The sequence below is a fragment of the Lytechinus pictus genome, chromosome 17 (genome assembly GCF_037042905.1).
Source record: "Lytechinus pictus isolate F3 Inbred chromosome 17, Lp3.0, whole genome shotgun sequence".
In the NCBI taxonomy this organism is placed as follows: Eukaryota; Metazoa; Echinodermata; class Echinoidea; order Temnopleuroida; family Toxopneustidae; genus Lytechinus; species Lytechinus pictus.
Genome location: NC_087261.1, coordinates 26,365,317 through 26,383,978, shown reverse-complemented (window position 1 = coordinate 26,383,978; position 18,662 = coordinate 26,365,317). Strand labels below are relative to the sequence as shown.

General features: G+C 37.3%; 2 protein-coding genes and 1 non-coding gene across 4 annotated transcripts in view; 1 reads left to right on the top strand and 2 right to left on the bottom strand.

Moving 5' to 3' along the window:
* Positions 1-903: 903 nt before the first annotated feature.
* On the bottom strand, positions 904-12,447 carry LOC135157152 (myelin transcription factor 1-like). 2 transcript variants are annotated; one of them, XM_064111775.1, is made up of 2 exons: positions 11,792-12,447; positions 904-3,108 (listed from the first exon to the last, which is right to left on the bottom strand). In XM_064111775.1, the coding sequence occupies exon 2, from the start codon at positions 2,834-2,836 to the stop codon at positions 1,571-1,573; it is 1,266 nt and encodes a 421-aa protein (XP_063967845.1). In that variant the 5' UTR covers positions 2,837-3,108; positions 11,792-12,447; the 3' UTR covers positions 904-1,570. The 2 variants fall into 2 exon arrangements, with proteins under 2 accessions (XP_063967845.1, XP_063967846.1); XM_064111776.1 differs by lacking the exon at positions 11,792-12,447 and adding an exon at positions 4,597-5,084.
* Positions 12,448-17,348: 4,901 nt separating this feature from the next.
* On the bottom strand, positions 17,349-17,421 carry TRNAV-UAC (transfer RNA valine (anticodon UAC)). The gene has a single exon. It is a non-coding gene; the product is annotated as a tRNA-Val (tRNA).
* Positions 17,422-18,640: 1,219 nt separating this feature from the next.
* Positions 18,641-18,662, top strand: part of LOC135157328 (uncharacterized) — a 4,274-nt gene continuing 4,252 nt past the window's right edge. The window contains exon 1 of the mRNA XM_064112504.1: positions 18,641-18,662. This exon is cut by the window's right edge and continues 666 nt beyond it. The gene's annotated coding sequence lies outside the window, so the exon portion shown is untranslated.

Here is an 18,662-nt window from a genome sequence, read left to right as displayed (position 1 = left end):
GGTGACGCAACGATGTGCGTTGAACGCAGGTGCTTAAACTTGTACAATCATGATGTTCAAACCAAATTATATCGTTCTATAACTTAAAGGTCAATTTCACCACAGAAGAATGTTGATTTGAGAAAAATAGAGATAATTAAAACTAGCTTGATACTGAAAATTTCATCAAAACCAGATGTAAAATAAGAAAGTTATGACATTTTAAATTTTTGCTTACTTTTCACAAAACAGTGATATGCATAACTCAGTGACATGCAAATGAGACAGTCGATGATGTCCCTCACTCACTATTTCTTTTGTTTTTTATTGTTTGAATTATACAAAATTTCATTTTTTTTTTTACAGATTTGACAATAAGGACCAACTTGACTGAACCATATAATATTAAACAATGCTGATTCAACACGTTCAGGGAGGAATTAATTGTTGTTTCACTTGACAATGAGGAGAAAATTAGAATATTCCATATTTCATATAATAAAATACAAAAGAAATAGTGAATGGATGACGTCATCAGTCTCCTCATTTCCATACCGACCAGGGTGTACATATAACCGTTCTTTTTTTAATTAAGCAAAACTTTAAAAAAGTAATAGCTTTCTTATTTTACATCCGATTTTGATGAAATTTTCAGTGTTATGCTTGTTGGATTTTTCTCTTTTTATTCAAATCAACTTTGTTGGGGTGGACTTGTCCTTTAAGCGGTCAAATTTTATGATAAATAGTCCACCTATTTTGAGATGGACTCTATATCAAACTGGAATTGGCACCAGCAGTTATTTCCCAGCGCTTCGGGCATTCAATGAATCGATCCTTGCAGGTATCCCATTTGCATCACCTGGGTTGAGTGCGGCACAATGTGAGTGAATTTCTTGCTGAAGGAAATGAATACAATGGCTGGGATTCGAAATAAAACTTTTAATAGGCCTACTCTTGCAATAATGTGCGATTCTTTCTGCCATTCTTTGGGTACAGATTGTCCAATAGTGTGCACTGAATATCTTAATGTTATGAACCATATAAAGTGCCAGACGCCGTCCAAAATAATATTTGAGAGATTGGCAATGCTGTCAATCATATAAAAAATTGCCTTTGAAATATATAATTTGACGATTGTTTTACTAGACTTTCTTGAAACCACGTTTTTTCAATTGACAAAGATAGCCCATCAAAAGGGCTATATGATATATCCAGCTTTATACCTAAACAAATTAAGCCACAGTGCCGTACTAAATAAAACATTGCCAAAAGGAATCTTATTCCGATGAAAGCAGTTCTGTTGGAGCCATAATATTGTTAGACTATCCTGAACAAATTTATCTTTTCCAGATTTACGTTTTTTATCCCTCAATTTTGCTTTTATGATACCAATATTTTTTTAAGCTACTATATATTTCAAATGCATTCTGCAACAGTTCGACAATAACGATATATAGATGAAAACGAACTTGACTACCATACTGAATATATATGTGTGGTTTAAAGCATGTCAATTTTGAAGTGAAGTGTTGCAGTTGTATTACTGGCATGATGTAGAGTCAAAGGAATCATTGTTTCACTTGAAATCATATCATGATTTCGTTGACACGATTTGCCTTGTCTCGACTTGCGGGAAACGACTAGACGTGACGTCATTTAAATAGTTCCCGATAGATTCGTTCGGTTTGAGCATCGATGATGCGAGTCCTCGATGGATACGCGATTGTAAGCCCGCATCCCAGATATTATTTGAGCGCTTTGAGTTCCTGACGTGGCTATTGCTCTTCTGATCCTTCTTCCGGTCTTTCTTAAACCATTGGTGGATCTTTTGTCCCATTTCTCCCGATTCCGACGGCGTCAACTCGTCACTCTCACTCTCTGGGCGTTTCGGCTGGTCTTGTAGTTTATCACGGAGCCTGGACTTACTCATGTCAGTCCTAGAGCGGTCCAGGTTCCATGAGGAGGCAGGACCAAATTGCAGGTTCTTCGCGCGCTCGCCGTCCCGCGCAAATAGAGACACCTTCGAAGACCGTATCTCGGGCATCTTGAAGGAATCTTTCTGCCTTCGCGCCATGTCTGGGATTGTCCTACACCGATCGATATGTTTGCTTCTCTCCTTAAAGTTTGGAAGCGACGGCTTATATTCAACTGGCCTGTCATTAGATTGAACTTTGGGAGCCATTGCCCGAATGGAAAGCTCAGGGCAGTAACTGCCGGACGTGAAAACACGCGATAAACCCGCCGCGCCGACGTTCCCGAAGCACTTGGGATGTGCATTCTCGGCGATGATTTCCCTGCGTGGTTTCTGCGACGGCTGCAAGGAAGAAGATTCCGACCCCCCGTTCCAGGTGGGAAGGCCGGCCTCCCCAGGTTTTCCCGAATGGTTAACTTCAATCTGCGGTAGGTGCAGTTCTTCTTTGCTGTCCTTATCGTCATCGAGAATGACGCTTTCGGCAAGTCCATCTTTTCCGACTTCCGCTTTATCTGGGTCAAGGACCAACCCAGCGACCGAAGGAAGAACAAGCGTGATTCTTTCCTTGGCATCAGCGTTGGTCCCTTCCTCCCCGGCCTCTTCAGCAGTTCTTTGAGACTCAACATCGTTGCCTGTTGTTGATGGTTCATCACTGTTCAGCTTACTGGTGGTAGTTTCTCGGATTTCGGCGGACTCCTCTTGCGGGACTTCTTGTTCCTCTTGCCGCACGTCTTCTTTCTCTTGCTGCACTTCTTGTTCCTCTTGCTGCACCTCTTGATCTTCTTGTTTTACCTCTTCTAAAAATTGTTCATCCCTGACTGACTCGGCTGCTGATCGCGGCGTTCCTTGTGGACTGTATTGAATTTGTTTGTCTTCTGTAGCCATTGTCGGTCAGGATCCGTAATCGTGGCTTAAACTAGAGGAGGCCTTGAGTAAAAGAACATGCTATCTTCAAGATTAGACATAATAGTCAATGTAATCCTCTAAAAGAATCCATTCCAGTTAGACAGCTCAATTCTTGACAGGAATATAGCGACATAGTGGCGATGAAGATGATGAATAAAGAATGCTATTGGTGGGAGTCCCACAGGGCTGCTATGTTGCCGCCAACCTTTTCCCTCGCAGATGTGGCAAGTTAGTACAGCTCAGCACATTACCTGGGAATTGAAACGACAAAAACAAATCCTGAATTAATTTCACAGGTATAGATGGAAACAGGTAGAGCATGTCAAGGTATATTCATCATGTAAAAACACACTAACCTAAGCTAATTTTCAAATATCTTTTAAAAAAAAACACTAATGTATGAGTCGGGTGTCAAAATGCTTTGTACATAACAACAACTATATGAATAGCCATCTCTTCTACCATACAGTCTTGGATGCAACATTATTTATGAGGAAAACAAATCCTTGGAATACATGTCACTGGTGATAATCATAAATCAGTTGTCGTTGCGAGACCGAAGTATATTCAAGTCTGCTTTCCACCACAGGGGCAAAACCCGCCCTCTCTCTCTATACCCACCCAACTTTTAAGTGGTAAATAATGTAATAAGGGTAGGATGAGAAAGAAGAAAAACAGAGTAAAAAGTGAAAGGTTTCAGTCATCAATTACTTACGAACGTGAATAAAGTGATTTTTTAGTGCTCTTAACAAACTATCGTTGCGCAGCGTGTATGATGTGACAGACAAATTTAAACAGATCTGATTGTTGTTGGGTTTTTTCATCGGTAATGGGGAGTTTGGAACGATCTCATAATATTTAATTGCGTGTATTTTATTTGACAGTAATCGGATAATACGTATTATGGAGGATCAAAAGTCTGATCACTCGACGGATAAAAAATCTTCTCCATATCTTTTCGTTTAAGCTCATCTAATAGGCCTACTTCTCAAAAGATACACAAACTGAGACAGAGAAAGTGATATTGCAAGAGCCAGCTTCGAGATTTTTTTTAAATTACAAGATCCTAATTATAATTTTTCACGGTTTTTCTCGCAAAATCAATAAATACAATGACAGATTTATATTATCCAAAGTGTGTAATAAAATACAAACATAATTGGCAGATTGATTTAAGGGAATTAGGAGAGAAACCCTTAACTTTTATCTTATGACAACCACCCTCCCCCCCCCCCAAAAAAAAAGGGGGGGATCCTCACAAAAAACAGAAAAAATGTTATCATGACTATCCATGAAGCCTCGGGAAAAAAGAAAAAAGTTCTTTTTACTAATTCGATATACTTTAGACATTCAAAAGAAAGAGATTGATTTCACAAGAATGGGCAAATAGAACACTTTAATCTTCTTTGGGATATTGCTTGTCGACTCACAGAAATTTCAAGGACTCATTAGATCTAAGTTTAATGATCATGATAAATAAAATGTTATGACGATAATCCGAATTGCTCCATCGCCGAGTTTTTAAATTTATACAACGCCTTGAAAACATCTCAAGAAGTCGCTTTGTAAGCGAAAGATATACTAAAGTGAGTGACGACAATGCTTGTTTCGATTTTCTGGAAGTGTAGATTAATTCCGTGTGACCTAAACATGCTAAAGAATATAGAATATATAAATAGTCAATTGATAGATTTATTTTTAAAAAATATTGCGATCCACAGTAAACTAAAAAGCCATACCTCTGTCTTACAACTTAGATCCAACGATTGATGACGGCAAGGCACATCTCAAAAGAAAATATGATCCAACATTGTTTCAAATAGTATGAACAAAAAAGTTTTGCACTAGTTTGCGTGTATTTAAAAGTATATTCTCTCTTTCCCTCGAAGCACTTTGTATCCAGATAATTATTTCCAAACACATTTATGCCGTGACGATGGGCGCTGGTTGTATGAGCATAAATGATAACTCGTCACATAATCGTGGGTGAACAAAAGTGAAAGCCGACACCCTTGCCCCAGCAGCGAATCCCTTTTCTTTGTTTATAAATAATCGATCGATTTACATAATGCGATCGTGCACGTGAATTCTACGGCATGGAAGTTCGGCGTCCCATCGTCATGACAACGCCGGGTAACCCTTCTGCGGTCCCGCACGTTTGACCTTGTGACCTTTTTTTGCGGTAGATGAAAACATGAGCACCTCTGGCACAGTGTCATTCATGTTCGGCACGTTTTATGGCTTGTCTTTTGCGTTAGATTGGATCCTTCAAGCCATGGTGTTAGTGTCGATGGTACTGCGAATGTTTTAGCTAGCACTCTGACATAGAGTATAGTACAGTGGCGGATCCGGGTACACCGGGCCCGTGCCTCCCCACCCCTTTGGGAGGAACAAAAAATATTTTTAGGAGAATGTGTAATGCATATGCAAATGAGGACCTTTTTTTTTGCTTGTCAAATTTTCCCTGTACAAAATTATCCCCCCCCCCCCTCGTTTTGGAAATCCTGGATCCGCCCTGGCCTGGAGTAGTATGTACTTTATGCTGCATTAGAGGGAATTGTTTCACAAAGTTTATTATCAGTAAACTGTAAAATGACTCCACAGTGGGCGACAGCCCCTTTGATTTTCATAGGGGGGAGATGGAAAAAATGGTGTTGGGGGCAGAAAGAAGTAGTAAATAAAAAGAGAGGTGTCGAATCGTGTAGGTCTTGCAAACCGTATTAAAAAAATGAAAAACATCTGATAATTTGTGTGTGGGTTTTTTGCGTGGTCAACACCCCAATTTCGGATCAGCACTACCCCCCCCCCCCCATATTCAAATGAGCCATTTTGAAGAGCCTTGTCGGTTTCCAGGGTTATTTCCCTTTATATTATACACCATTTGAACTACAGAAATGCAGTTCAAATGATTGTTGTGAAATTGTTCAAGATTATGACACGTAGAAATGCAGTTAGTCCCAAATATCTGGACCGTTTGTCATCGATCGTACCGATGCACAGTGGGCCAGAATGAGTTGAAAGTGCGCCAAAATTACATTCCGTGTTAGATTTTTACTTTAACATGTTGCTTATGGGTAATTTGGGCCGTAGAATCGACTGAACATAATTTAAAGCCGATATGACGTCACCTTGATACCAAATTTTGATTGGCTACATAAAACCTATCTGTGAAAAGACAAATTACGCTAAACAATGTGTAGTGGTTTATGCTTCTCACATGCCTAAAAAGTGTGTATGAGATGCCGAAAATAATTTTATGGCATCAAAATGATCATTAATTAGGTTTATAAAAAATAAAATAAAATCTGAAAAATATTAACCGTGCTTTATCAAGCTGTGTGGACTTATGTAAAACGCAGAGTATATATAACACCACGAATGTATCACTATGAGGAGGGTTTTTGGCTGAAATTATTCTACAAGTAAGTTTTATCTCTGGAAGAGTTGTGGGTATGGCCCTAATTTGCGTTAGCAACATTTATTTTGTTTATATTATGCCCGGAATTCATGTCATTTTCATGGAATGGAAGGGGAATCGTCCTCGCCGTGCAAAAGCGAACGGCAATGTACACCCATACGGTGCGTTACGATGACTGCGCGGTATAAAAATGACAGTTTTTAAACAGGTTTTTGGGGTGTTGTGTCAAGTAAAATCGGCTCTAACATGAAAACGGGCAAAAACGGGCAGCTAAATATGGTATCGACTTAAAGCTGAGACATCGGAGAAAATGATGCTTATAGAATTTAGACGGAAATCCACGGAAATCTAAACGTTTCTAATGTAAATGCAAAAAACATGGATTTTCAGCCTATTTCGAGGGAATAATCATCCTATAAACCTCCTGAAAGGTGTCATTTATCTACTTTGAACCCGTTCACACGAAAGAAGAATATATCAGAATTATGTGGGAGTCATTTCAGATTCCTACATGAAAAACCTCCTGTGAAATGGTCTGTTTTTCAACTAGGTTGTCATATACGCGACATTTCGCAAAATGTCACATTTTACGATTTGAGGTAGGAAATTAACCCCCTTTATGCAAATTCCGGAATGAAATATTTTGCTGAAGTATTCTTCAAAGTGTTATCTCTCAGCTGGGCATGACAAAAATTAAAAATCTGAAATTGCCCAAAATGACTTTTGGCGCACTTTTGTTTCGCCCCGGCCCACTGTGCGATGTGACTAGCCAGGATAGAATACAAGAGAACGACATACAGAAATACAGTTATGGAAAGAAAAAAAAAACACAAGTAAGGATGTCTAGTCTTGGTACTCGAATCTTCCTTCAACATGCTTGAGACAATAATCAATATTTCTGAGTACTTGCGCTGTTTGCCCCCCTTTTGTAAGTATTGTTTGAGAGCGAAAGTAGAGCGCGAGTTATTGGTCTGAGTATTATAATTATTGGAAAGTGTGACAAAAGGCTCGTTAGCATGTATAGAGAGAAAGGTGACGAATTATGGATTATCATCCACACGAGTAAATACCGAGTTCTCTCTCACTATGGCTGCGGGAAGTGGTGCTACACTGTAAAAACTGCGGTGTTAAAACTGACACCAGTTGGTGTTAATAGAGGACCACACCGTGAGATTAAAAATAACACCAAAGCGTGTAAATGTAACAACCAAAGGTGTTGTAATGACAGCTATAGGTGTAAAACTAACACCACCAATTCAACACCGGTGTGAAATAACTGGTGTAGTCCTCTATGTACACCGGTTAACACCACAGTTTTTGCTGTGTAGTAAGTGAAAATCTATTGGCCTGTCTGTATACAATGTCAATTCTTGTCGCCAGCCCAAAAGTCACTTTCATCAAATTGAGAATGCCATTTTGTATTCAAGTTATGGGCCCCATTTAAAAAAAAATACTCATAATCTTGGTAACTTTGCCATGAAGGTATCTAGCACTGGCATATCGGAGGGGACTTGGCCCAAATAAATGTTCATAACCACAAAAAGTGTCTTTGTTTTAATGATAATTTATCCCTCTCGTCACTGGTAATTAACATGGAAACAGGGCACAACAGCCAATATAAATGACAGTTATATGAATAAATAAATAAATAAACAAATAAATGAATGAATAAATAAATACATAAATGAATAAATAAATAAATAAAAATGTACAAAAAATAGTTACATTTATATAGCACTTATTACACTTTGTTTCTAAGCGCTTTACATTACAATTATCATTATACCCCAGTCATCGAATCCTGACATGCCCGCACACCATTTATGCACTTTCTCGACTCCCTGGGGAGCATTCCAAACAGGTTCCAAGACTCAGTTGCTAGGCATACTACACAGACTTTCGCATTATCGGGCACCCATTTAGCTCCTGGGTAAAGAGTGGCAAATTGTGGATTGACGCCTTGCCAAAGGACGCTAGGCCATGGTGGGATTCGAACACACGACTCTCTGATTGCAAGGCGAGAGTCCGAACCGCTACACCACGACGCTTGTAAACAATGTCAAAGTTATACTTTTTCTGTATAAATATTTGTGAAAAAGACACCCTGGGTAAGTAAAATCAGTAATGACGAAATGGGACATACATTCATATCGTTCCCGACATACAACTTTCGCCCATGTAAGTTCGGAATTCCATATTACTGATTACAAAAAAGGTGACATCATTAAACTAATTATTGGATTATGATGGTGAAATATTATTACACAGAGAAAACGGAAGAGCCCTTAACATTTGAAAGGGCCCAGAAGACAGTGCTAAACACTATTCTGAAAAAAAAGGGGCCCTATTGTCTCGAACTAATAATGTTTCCACCATCAATAAGGATCAAAGTTAAGATAGACGACCAATTGTAATTATCGACCGCTCTCACGTGAACAAGGCAATCAAAATCAATAAAACCAATTGTTTCTGTTCCCTTTTCAAAGAAGTGTTGTTAATGAAACCCATTGCTTGATTGTGCATGGTGGGATGCCCCCATGCATAGCAGTTTAGATTGTATGCAACACTGTTTACTTTATGAACTGTGCAGTGGTTGTTTAACATTTTAACAGTTTAAACACCCATGCAAATTTATTGAAGATTAAATATTACAAATTAAGCATTGTTATTCAAGAGTTTACTACTTTAAAGTTCATATAGTCAATAGCGTTGTATATATATATATATATATATATATATATATATATAATATCTTAAAGTTTCACGTATTGGCTTCTGTAAGGTAACAAAATATATATTAAAAAAAACTGCCTTTGACCTGTTTGCATGCAGTGGAGCCGCCATCGCGGTGGTGATGGGGGTCGATCTGGGGGAGGGGAGCAGGTGGGGGGGGGGCTGGTTGATACTCGTGAAAAATGGAGAGGGTCTGGCCACAGAGGGGATGTGCAGGCTATGGGGGCATTCATTTTATTCTGACCAGTTGATATTTTCTATTGTCTTGCATGACTTAAAAAAATATTTTCAAAGTCATGATCCTCAGTATAAAGGCTCTAAAGCTTTTCCTTCTATTCTTCTGTGAAGGGCTTTTGATGGGGGTGTCATTATCGTCGCCCCATTATATTATGGCAACTGTGAACCACGCTTCTACTTTTGTAAAAACCCGATAGTGCTGATGGATGTGTCAGATGCAGGATTGCCAAACTGTCTTTCTTTTTCTTTTTCTCTCGATGCACTTATATTTGCCAGAGTTTTTAACCACATATCACCACATCGTTGATGGAATATCTCTATAAACATGATAAAACTTTGTTATAATCCCTCGATCCCTTACGATAGGACTACCTAGCCCTTCCAGCCCTCTCCCCGCCCTTCCATGTACCCCACCACCATTCAGAGCAGTTTTTTTTTTGGTAATGACAATTTAACCATTCAATACCCATTCCCTTTTCAATAGCTATTGAAACAAACTTGTAAACATCATTGTCGATGATGCGACCCTCATCGATGATTGGTTCCGGTTCACTGCTTATCTTCTGTCTTCCCTTGTCTGCGCTTAGTCTACTATTGCAGACGACAGTCTGTTGTCCATCGCGTTATTTTTGCAAGTTAAATTGCGAGCCCTCTTGCTTTAAGTTGTAAATACACTGCACTTTAACCTTAACAATTAACTTACTGTCAACCAATAAGTGCCAATCACCTATTAAACACCTCCTTCTTCTACTCATTCTTCATATCTATATTTTTCCATTTTAAAAACCAAATTAAACTTTCAACAGAATACATAATTATATAGGCCTTCAGTGAAACAAACAAAACAACATATAATAAAATGAAACTAATCTGAACTAAAAATAACTTAATAAACAAGTCCACCCAACGAAAAATGGATTTGAATAAAAAGAGAAAAATCTAACAAGCATAACACTGAAAATTTCATCAAAATCGGATGTGAAATAAGAAAGTTATGACATTTTAAAGTTTTGCTTAATTTTACAAAACATCTATTATGCGCGTCCTGGTTTGTATGCAAATAAGGAGACTGATGACGTCATCCACTCACTATTTCTTTTGCATTTTATTGCATAAAATATGAAGTATTCAAATTTTGATGAAATTTTTCAGCGTTATGCTAGTTTGATTTATCTCTATTTATTCAAATCAACTTTTTTGGGGGGTGGACTTGACCTTTAAGTAAACTAAACTCAAGTAAAATAATAACTTGTCTATAGACAAACCTGAACTAAACTTAGGTATTTAACGTAAAGCAACATTACTTATCCAAACCAAAATACTAAACGTATCGTAATTTTGTAACCATGTCCCGATAAAACAGGGGTGCTGGGATGCTGAAGAACCCCCGAGATTCCAATAGGGTTTGCTCTTCAAGACTGATCAAGTTTCTCCCCCTCTTTCTATTGTTAAGTCTTCCCCATTATTACCCCCTCAGGCTGATCTATTCAACCCATATCAATGGGGATTCCAATCTAATCGAATTCACGCTCATCCCTTGATCAAGTTTATAGCTAATTTAAGTATTTCGAGATACACGAACCAAATTGAGGCCAAATGTAACAATAAATTAATCCGTCTTCTTCAATTTCTGGTTTGAAACTCCTTCGCGGTATTATCATTTTAACGTTACCATGGTTACTGATCACGGTCGTCTCCATAAGAACAGCAATGTATAGTTTCGTGGCAAGACTATACGGGGATTTAGTCATAGTGAGTGTGTGTACATATCTACATTCAATTCAAATGACGACGACGACAACGACGATGATGTTGATGACAATGATGTTGATGGTGGTAATGATAATGATGATGATGATGATAATGGTGGTGACGGTGATGATGATATTGATGGTGATGAAGATGATGAAGATGGTGACGATGATGATGTTTTTGTTGTTGTCGATGATGATGATGATGATGATGATGATTATGATGGTGGTGCAGTGTTGGTGATGCTGGTGGTGATGAGGAGGATGATGATACAGATGGTTATGATGATAATGTGATTGATGTGATGATGCCAATAAATTTGAAGCATATCTTACAGAGCACAGCATATTTTTTACACTGTAATGTTTGAAACAAGATTAATAATAGCTTCCCTTGTTATATTTTGAAAGAAAATTAAATAAGCATCACCCATTATGGGGTATCAGTGCATATGTTAACTACAAGAGGGTTTGTGTTGGTTAGCCTTGTGATTGTTAGGCTTCATTCTTATCCATCATGTCAAATGAACCTCGAAATATTATTTCATGGACAAAGTAAAATAGCCACAATCTCATAGTTTTATTTCCTCTATCTATTTCAAATTTAGGTTTTATTTCTTCCTCAAGCGTGAGTGCTGCTTCAAGGTGGTGAAGACGCGTTGGCGCGTTCCTGACAAATCGGCTCAAATGTCATTTTATTGGTAGACCCAAAATATTTAGACCGTGATGACTGAATTAGATATATATACATGTATATTTACATATATAGTTAACAGTATAATATATACAACCTACCTGTACATCGATGCAAAGAAACTATGTTCCGATGTTTCAAGGGTGTATTATAGCATCGCAAAAACTGATTGAGTTGTTCCCGACGACGCAACGGAAGTCCATTCATTGGGGCGTAAGTTTGGACGAAGTTGAAATAAAGTTTCCTTGGTGATTCTTCCTCGTTCACTGTAACAATGTCCATAAAATTCTTTCCAATTTTAGCATATGAAAAAATTAAGAGAACATCGTTCTATTCCAACTTTATTCTCAGCCTCCAATTATTCTCTGCGAAGAGTACCAGACTCGCACCTGAAGAATGATCCCAGTTTGCCCCCACTATACAGATCAGTGGTTGGCCCCCCTTGGTTCCACGGCAACCCGGAATGTGTCTGCGCAGCACGCAAGGGTGGGCTTCCAATAATAAAACCCAACACACTTATTACACCAACTCGTCTTTTCATAGTGTGTGCATACAATGCATTGATTATTGAATAGGACCAGCGGGGGACACCACGCAAAATATTGATTAAAGGAGCATTGATGAGAAATGAAGTATTATTGAGTATATTGTTCAGCCGGGGTTCTTATTTGATCTTCTTTTAATGAAGAGGAACCCGCATTGTCTTGGCGACGTTCGGGATGGGTTTAATTATTGATTAGCTCTCGATCGCTTGCGTGTATCCCAGAGCCAGTTTTTCCACCGGATAGGGGATGGGGGTGTTTTAGGGAGGGTCGGGGGGGGGGGGGCAGGGTCCAGGGCTGAGTTTGTTGTTCAGATAGAAATTATCTGAGTGAAGAGGCCGAGGCGATGGGTTTTAAAAAAATACTGATGGCTTCAATTCGTTTAGGTTTTTATTAATTATTTATTTATGTATATTTGGAAAATCTCTTTTTTATGTTAATATTTGACACTGGGGGGAATTGAATATGTTGAATTTATTGTAGAAGCTTATTTTTAATGCATATTAATCAATGTTATTTATAATTATGTATTGGAAGATGTCTGATAATGTGTTGTCACACTTAAGGACGTTCCACAGTTATGTTTGTGCGCATCATGATCTGCGCATATTTTACACTCTGCGCGCTGACGTCACAATGGATGAACTTGTGATTTAATCAGCTGTAGGTATAATTATGTGAGCTGATTTTTCTCCTTATCTAAACTTACTGCAGATCTGATGTGTTATTTTATGAAGCTATAATAAACTGGAATTATTCCAGGGACCATTTTTTTTATTCCTCTACAATTTCAAAATTGTTTCTCTGTAGTGCTGCAAAGTATGATGAATATGACCCCGAGTATGAATAAATGGAAAAGTGGTTCGGATTTTTCCTCTCATAGATAATGCTTTTGGCACGTTTTCGGGTGTTTTGGGAAGCAAATTTGCTCTAATAAGAGTGCTGACAGTTTGAAAACAAGCACATGAACCCACATTTTTTAATGATTGCACCTCTTAGGTATACCTTCCTCTACAACTTTGCAAAGTTTGGTGAACCTGACATGGGTTTTGAATAAAGTGCAGCATTTCTTTTACTTCTCAAGTTTGTTATTGAAATTTTTGAGGTCGAGTATCTTTCCCGCAATTTCTAAGAACTGAGAGTGTTGTTAGACTTCTATGAGCAAACAATTGACAGCAATATAAATAAATTATCCATCTTACGGATACAATTATTAATCAAATTGCAAAATTTGATGAAATTTTCATGGATTTTGACTGAATAACAGGGCTTTAAACTCAATGTTGTGATCTCGTGAGGTCTAAAAATGCCAAATTCTTTTGGATGCGCACTTTTTAAGAACATCATCCATTTTTTGTCAACTTTTAAGCTCTATAGCAAAAAAATCACGCACATGGACCCATATTAATTTTTGTTTATTTGGAATATTCAGGTGCTAAAGTATCTATGTGCAAAGTATGATGAAAACGACATAGATTTTCAATGTTTGGGAGCAAGACTACGGAACCACTCGCATTTTAGACGGTATTTTGCTTGTTTTCGGCGCATTTTGGGCTGTTTCAAGCCAACTCGCAACAGTTTAGACACTGATAGTTTAAAAACGAGCACATGGACCCCATATTTTTAATATTTTAACGGCTTTAGAATATATTCCTCTACAAATTTAGAGATTATGACGAAAATGACATGGATTTTGAATGTTTGGGAGCAAAAATACGGGAACCATTCGCATTTTAGACGGTATTATTAGACTTTTGCGCGTTTTCGGCGCATTTTAGGCGATTTTCAAGCCAACTCGCAACAATTTGGACACTTTTAGTTGAAAAACGAGCACATGGACCCCATATTTTTAACTTCCCAACATCTTCCATATACATTCCTCTACAGTTTAGCCGAATTTGATAAAAATGATATGGATTTTGAAAAAAGTGCAGCTTATGAAATGCTTTTTAAATTTTTGAATAGATTCACGTCTTTGAAGATTTGTTTTTTCCGAATTTTTGCACCATTCTTGCCAAATGAGGGCGCTGCTGACTCCAAGTAGACATAGTTTTACCAATTAAAATACTTTCTCCTACTTTGATATATACTAAGTTACACATCCTGAAAGTTTTATGAAGTTTGATGCGATATTGAGAGAGTAAAGATGATTTGAACTCATTTGGTGAATTGGTGAGGTCTAAGAGAGGCATAATTCTCATGATTGCGCAACATTTCATATCATTCAAATACGGCAACTTTGAAGTCCCGTAGAAAAAAAACAAGCACATGAACCTATATTATTTTTTGCATTTTCATAATGCATAGATACCAAAGTAACTCTCTGCAAAATTTGGTGAAAATGACATGGACTTCATTTTAACTGTGGAACGTCCTTAAGGAAAAAATAGTGTTAAATTTATGAGTTGTCAAGGTATTCATCAATTTGTAGACATCAAACTCATATTTTTATATGTATTTTATTGTGTATATGAATTGAAGCCAATAAAAACTACTTAATACAAAAAAAATATATCATGAAGAGTGATGATCACTACATCTGATAGAAGATAATTGTGTAAGGGTAGGCCCATCCAATCTCGAATCATTTGATATATTATTTCCATTAAAGTAATGTGTGAAATACCGTTTCCACGACATTTGCTCAGGCAACAAATATTTATCAGCTTTAAATTTCACACACTAATCGAATAACTAACTTCAACCCTGGATTAAACACCCTACCCTACCCTATACCCTAAACCTAACATAAAACCCTATTGCAACCGAAACTCTAGCCTTACATCTACAGTTAAGCAAATGTCGTGTCACCTGTATGGTTGATATACCCCCATGTTTATCATCAACTTGGCCTATAAAATTATTGAATTTTATTTTTGTATGAGTAGCCGAGGTGTAATGTTAAAAACATTGCCCTTATGCACCAAGAACGCAAAAGGTGTAGTGCCTCCCTCCCTTAAGTTTGGAATACCTCCATACGTATTCGCCAACTTCGCCTATAGGCCCTAAAATTATTTAAATTTTATTTATATACAAACGGCGAAGTATTTGGTTATAAACATACCCTAATGCAATAAGAACGCGAGAAGTGCAGTGTCTCACTTGATGTGCAACCCATTTCCCCCCTCCAAATCATCAAATAAAACTAAACCAGAGTGATCCCTTTGATTCATTTACCAACTTGTAAGAATTTCCGACATTGTTTTTAACATTTCTTACTCCGCCAAGCCCCGTTTTATTCTATCAAGGGAAATACATCAATAACCATCTTCTCAGAGATGGCGCCATTAAAAAACTGTGAATTACGTTATTAAGTTTCTATTTATATACCCGTTATGCATAGAATACTGAATATAGGCAAACTTTCAGGCAAAAAAAAAGATATCAAATACCTTATTCTAAACAAAATAAAAATGATCAAAATTATATTAGACTGACTTTAAACTACAATCGTGATATTTTGTGTCTTTTTCGTCTTTTTATTATTAGGGTGTTTTTTTCTTCTTCTTCTGTTTCTAAATTTAATTAACACCGGAATAAAATGACTGGAGCGGGTCTCTCTGCACAGTAAAAACGCTGTTTAAGATTTTATACAACGCTGTTTACTATATGAACCTTACAGTATTTGTTTAACCGTTTAAGCAATCATGTTTAATTAATTGGAAATTAGATATTGAAAATTAAACTTTGTTGCTTATGATTTAAACACTTGTTTAAACTGTTTAAACAATTACTGTAAGGTTCATATAGTAAACAGCGTTGTATATTTTTTTTTACTGTGTGTATAGCGGCTAACAAACACCACAGCTCTTGTTGTGATTTGATATCTGTCAATATCATTATTCATTACTGTATATATAGACAAATGTTACTTTCCCTCAAAAATAACATTTAGACAATGATTCTCCTTTGCTAACAGATCGTTTAAATCTGATGGTTGTCAACAATTCAAGAAAATGTCATTCGCAAGTTCTTTGTTTTGTACAACCATGGAATCATAGGTCCATGGTACAACAAATACATAATTAGCCTCCTAAGCAGCCCGTCTATATTGTTCATTGATTAAAGAATGTCATTTCACCTCCTGATTCCACGATGAATTTGCACAAACATGACCAAAAGGAAAAACAGTTTTATCAACGTTCATAATAATGGAACATGAGGAGGAGTCGGTCAAAGACATTTGACCAATATTATTTTGACCAACAGGCGTTGGGAGAAAATTCTCACCAGTACTTGTAATTTTGACCAACTGGATATAAAGAAAAATAAAACACAAATAGACCAATTATTGTTGTTGCTCGAAATTTGACAAATTTTGACCAACTATTGTTTAAAAGGCCAATAGATGGTCAAATGTTTGACCAATTACTGGGCATAAATTCTGTCTAACCTGTGATGGTAAAGAAATTGTGACCAACTGTTTCGTATGTTCTTAAAAGTATATAGCTGACCAAGTATCAACGTTGGTAAAAGGTTTGTCTTTGTTATTTTGCTGTGTAGAGGGAGACCTCATCATCCCAGTAATTCCCTGTCTCATCTTCCTGGTCGCATCATGGTCGTTGGGATACCCGTTGCTATGATGACGAGCATCATCACTCGGCGGACGGTAAAGGCCGGGTGCCGCCAACGGTGTGAACGGAAGTCGGGAGGTGATTGCCAAGGGTGTCAACAACAAAAAAGTTAATAAAGCTCATAGAATGATGCAGAAACCGCATCATCAATACAGCTTACCTGATATCAATCTCGTCGTTATGTCGAAAATTGTCAAAATTAGGATCTACCAGAATTTTGGTTGATATTGACGATTTTTATAAATCAGACACAATCATATTCACAATAGATTCAGTCACTTGCCAATCCTTTATAAGAGTGATATAAAATTGACTTACATGGACATAGATCTGATACAGTGTAGGCTATATTTATATTACTGTAAATCACGGGATAAGGGGATGTTGTAAACTGACGTAAATCCTTGTGTAACGTCCATTTTCAGAGGATGGAACAATCATCATCCCCCAAACAATAGGTGTGACGCAAGGATTTACGCTAGTGATATTATTAATTGAACATGTAAGTATTAAAAAAAAACATCAGGAGATATTTTAAAAAATGTTTCCGCCCGGGCTCGAACCGGGGACCTTGAGTGTGTAAGACTCACGTGATAACCGCTACACTACGGAAACTGTCTTGAAAGAAATTAATTTCTTGGAAGAAAAATTATCTTCAAAGAACCCCCCCCCCCCCCCCCCATCGCAGTTCTTCGTTGAGCTATAATTATCTTCAACACATCTCTAAGAATAAAACAGAGTACAAATAATGACACTGAATATTTGAGTTACAGACATCATTCAGTGGATCATCTTGATCACATTTCCCCCAAAGACCCACTAGGTTACTGGTGGGGGCCGATTTCCTCAAATTTGTTTTTTTATTTTTCATTAAATATTTATATATATGATTGTACTGAATATTTGAAACATCGTGATTTTAATTTAATGTCCTTGAATGTTTGCATTTTCTTGGTTTTAAAGATAATGTAAATTACTATGTATTTCACATTACCACTGGCGTACAAATGGGGGGGGGGGGGTTGGAGCTCTTACCCCTCCCCCCCCCAAAAAAAAAAAGAGATAAGGATGAAACATGCTATTTTTCTGAATATTATGTCAAAATCTATCACAAACTTTTTATTAATTTAACGCGATACGCCATATCGAGCCCCCTCAAAAGTTTTGGCTCATTACGCTACTGATTGGTACTATCATGTATTATTAATGTGGACTATGCTAATCAATTGTATTAACGAAGAAGTTCATATGTTTACCAATCAGTAAAGAAACTCCTTGAAATCAAATTGTGAATTAATTGTTGCATGGTTGTTAATGAATCAAAGAGATTTTTTTTTATATTCGTGGGTGAAGACTTCAGAGTTTTTATTGGCTTGAAGAAAATAATTTCAAAATGAAAGTTTTCCCGTTTTAGTTCTTTTTAAGCCGACCATTTACATCGGGGTGAGGAATGGAAGGCATAATTTCTACCTAAGAAGGTGGATCAGCGGCTGTTTTGTCTTTTTTTCCAAGGGCAAGTTTGATAATAACCATTCATGTGCCAAGATTTCAATAGATTATTACATTTTTTTCGTCAAAGGACACTAGCGAAGACATTGAAGATGCGAGGATCTATATAGGCCAAAATTTCAACTTACTGGTGGCGCCATCATTAATTGGAATGAAATATATACGCCGATATCAAAATATTATGAATAATTCATCTCCGACGACTCGGAAGGGGTCGCATCTTCATCGTCAGTCGTGATGTTGCCTAGCAGCGCATCTTCGGTGCCGTGTGGAAAAAATATAACATCGAGGGTAATATACGCAGGTGATAAAAAGTTTTAACGCCAGTATCATGACGACGAATCCGG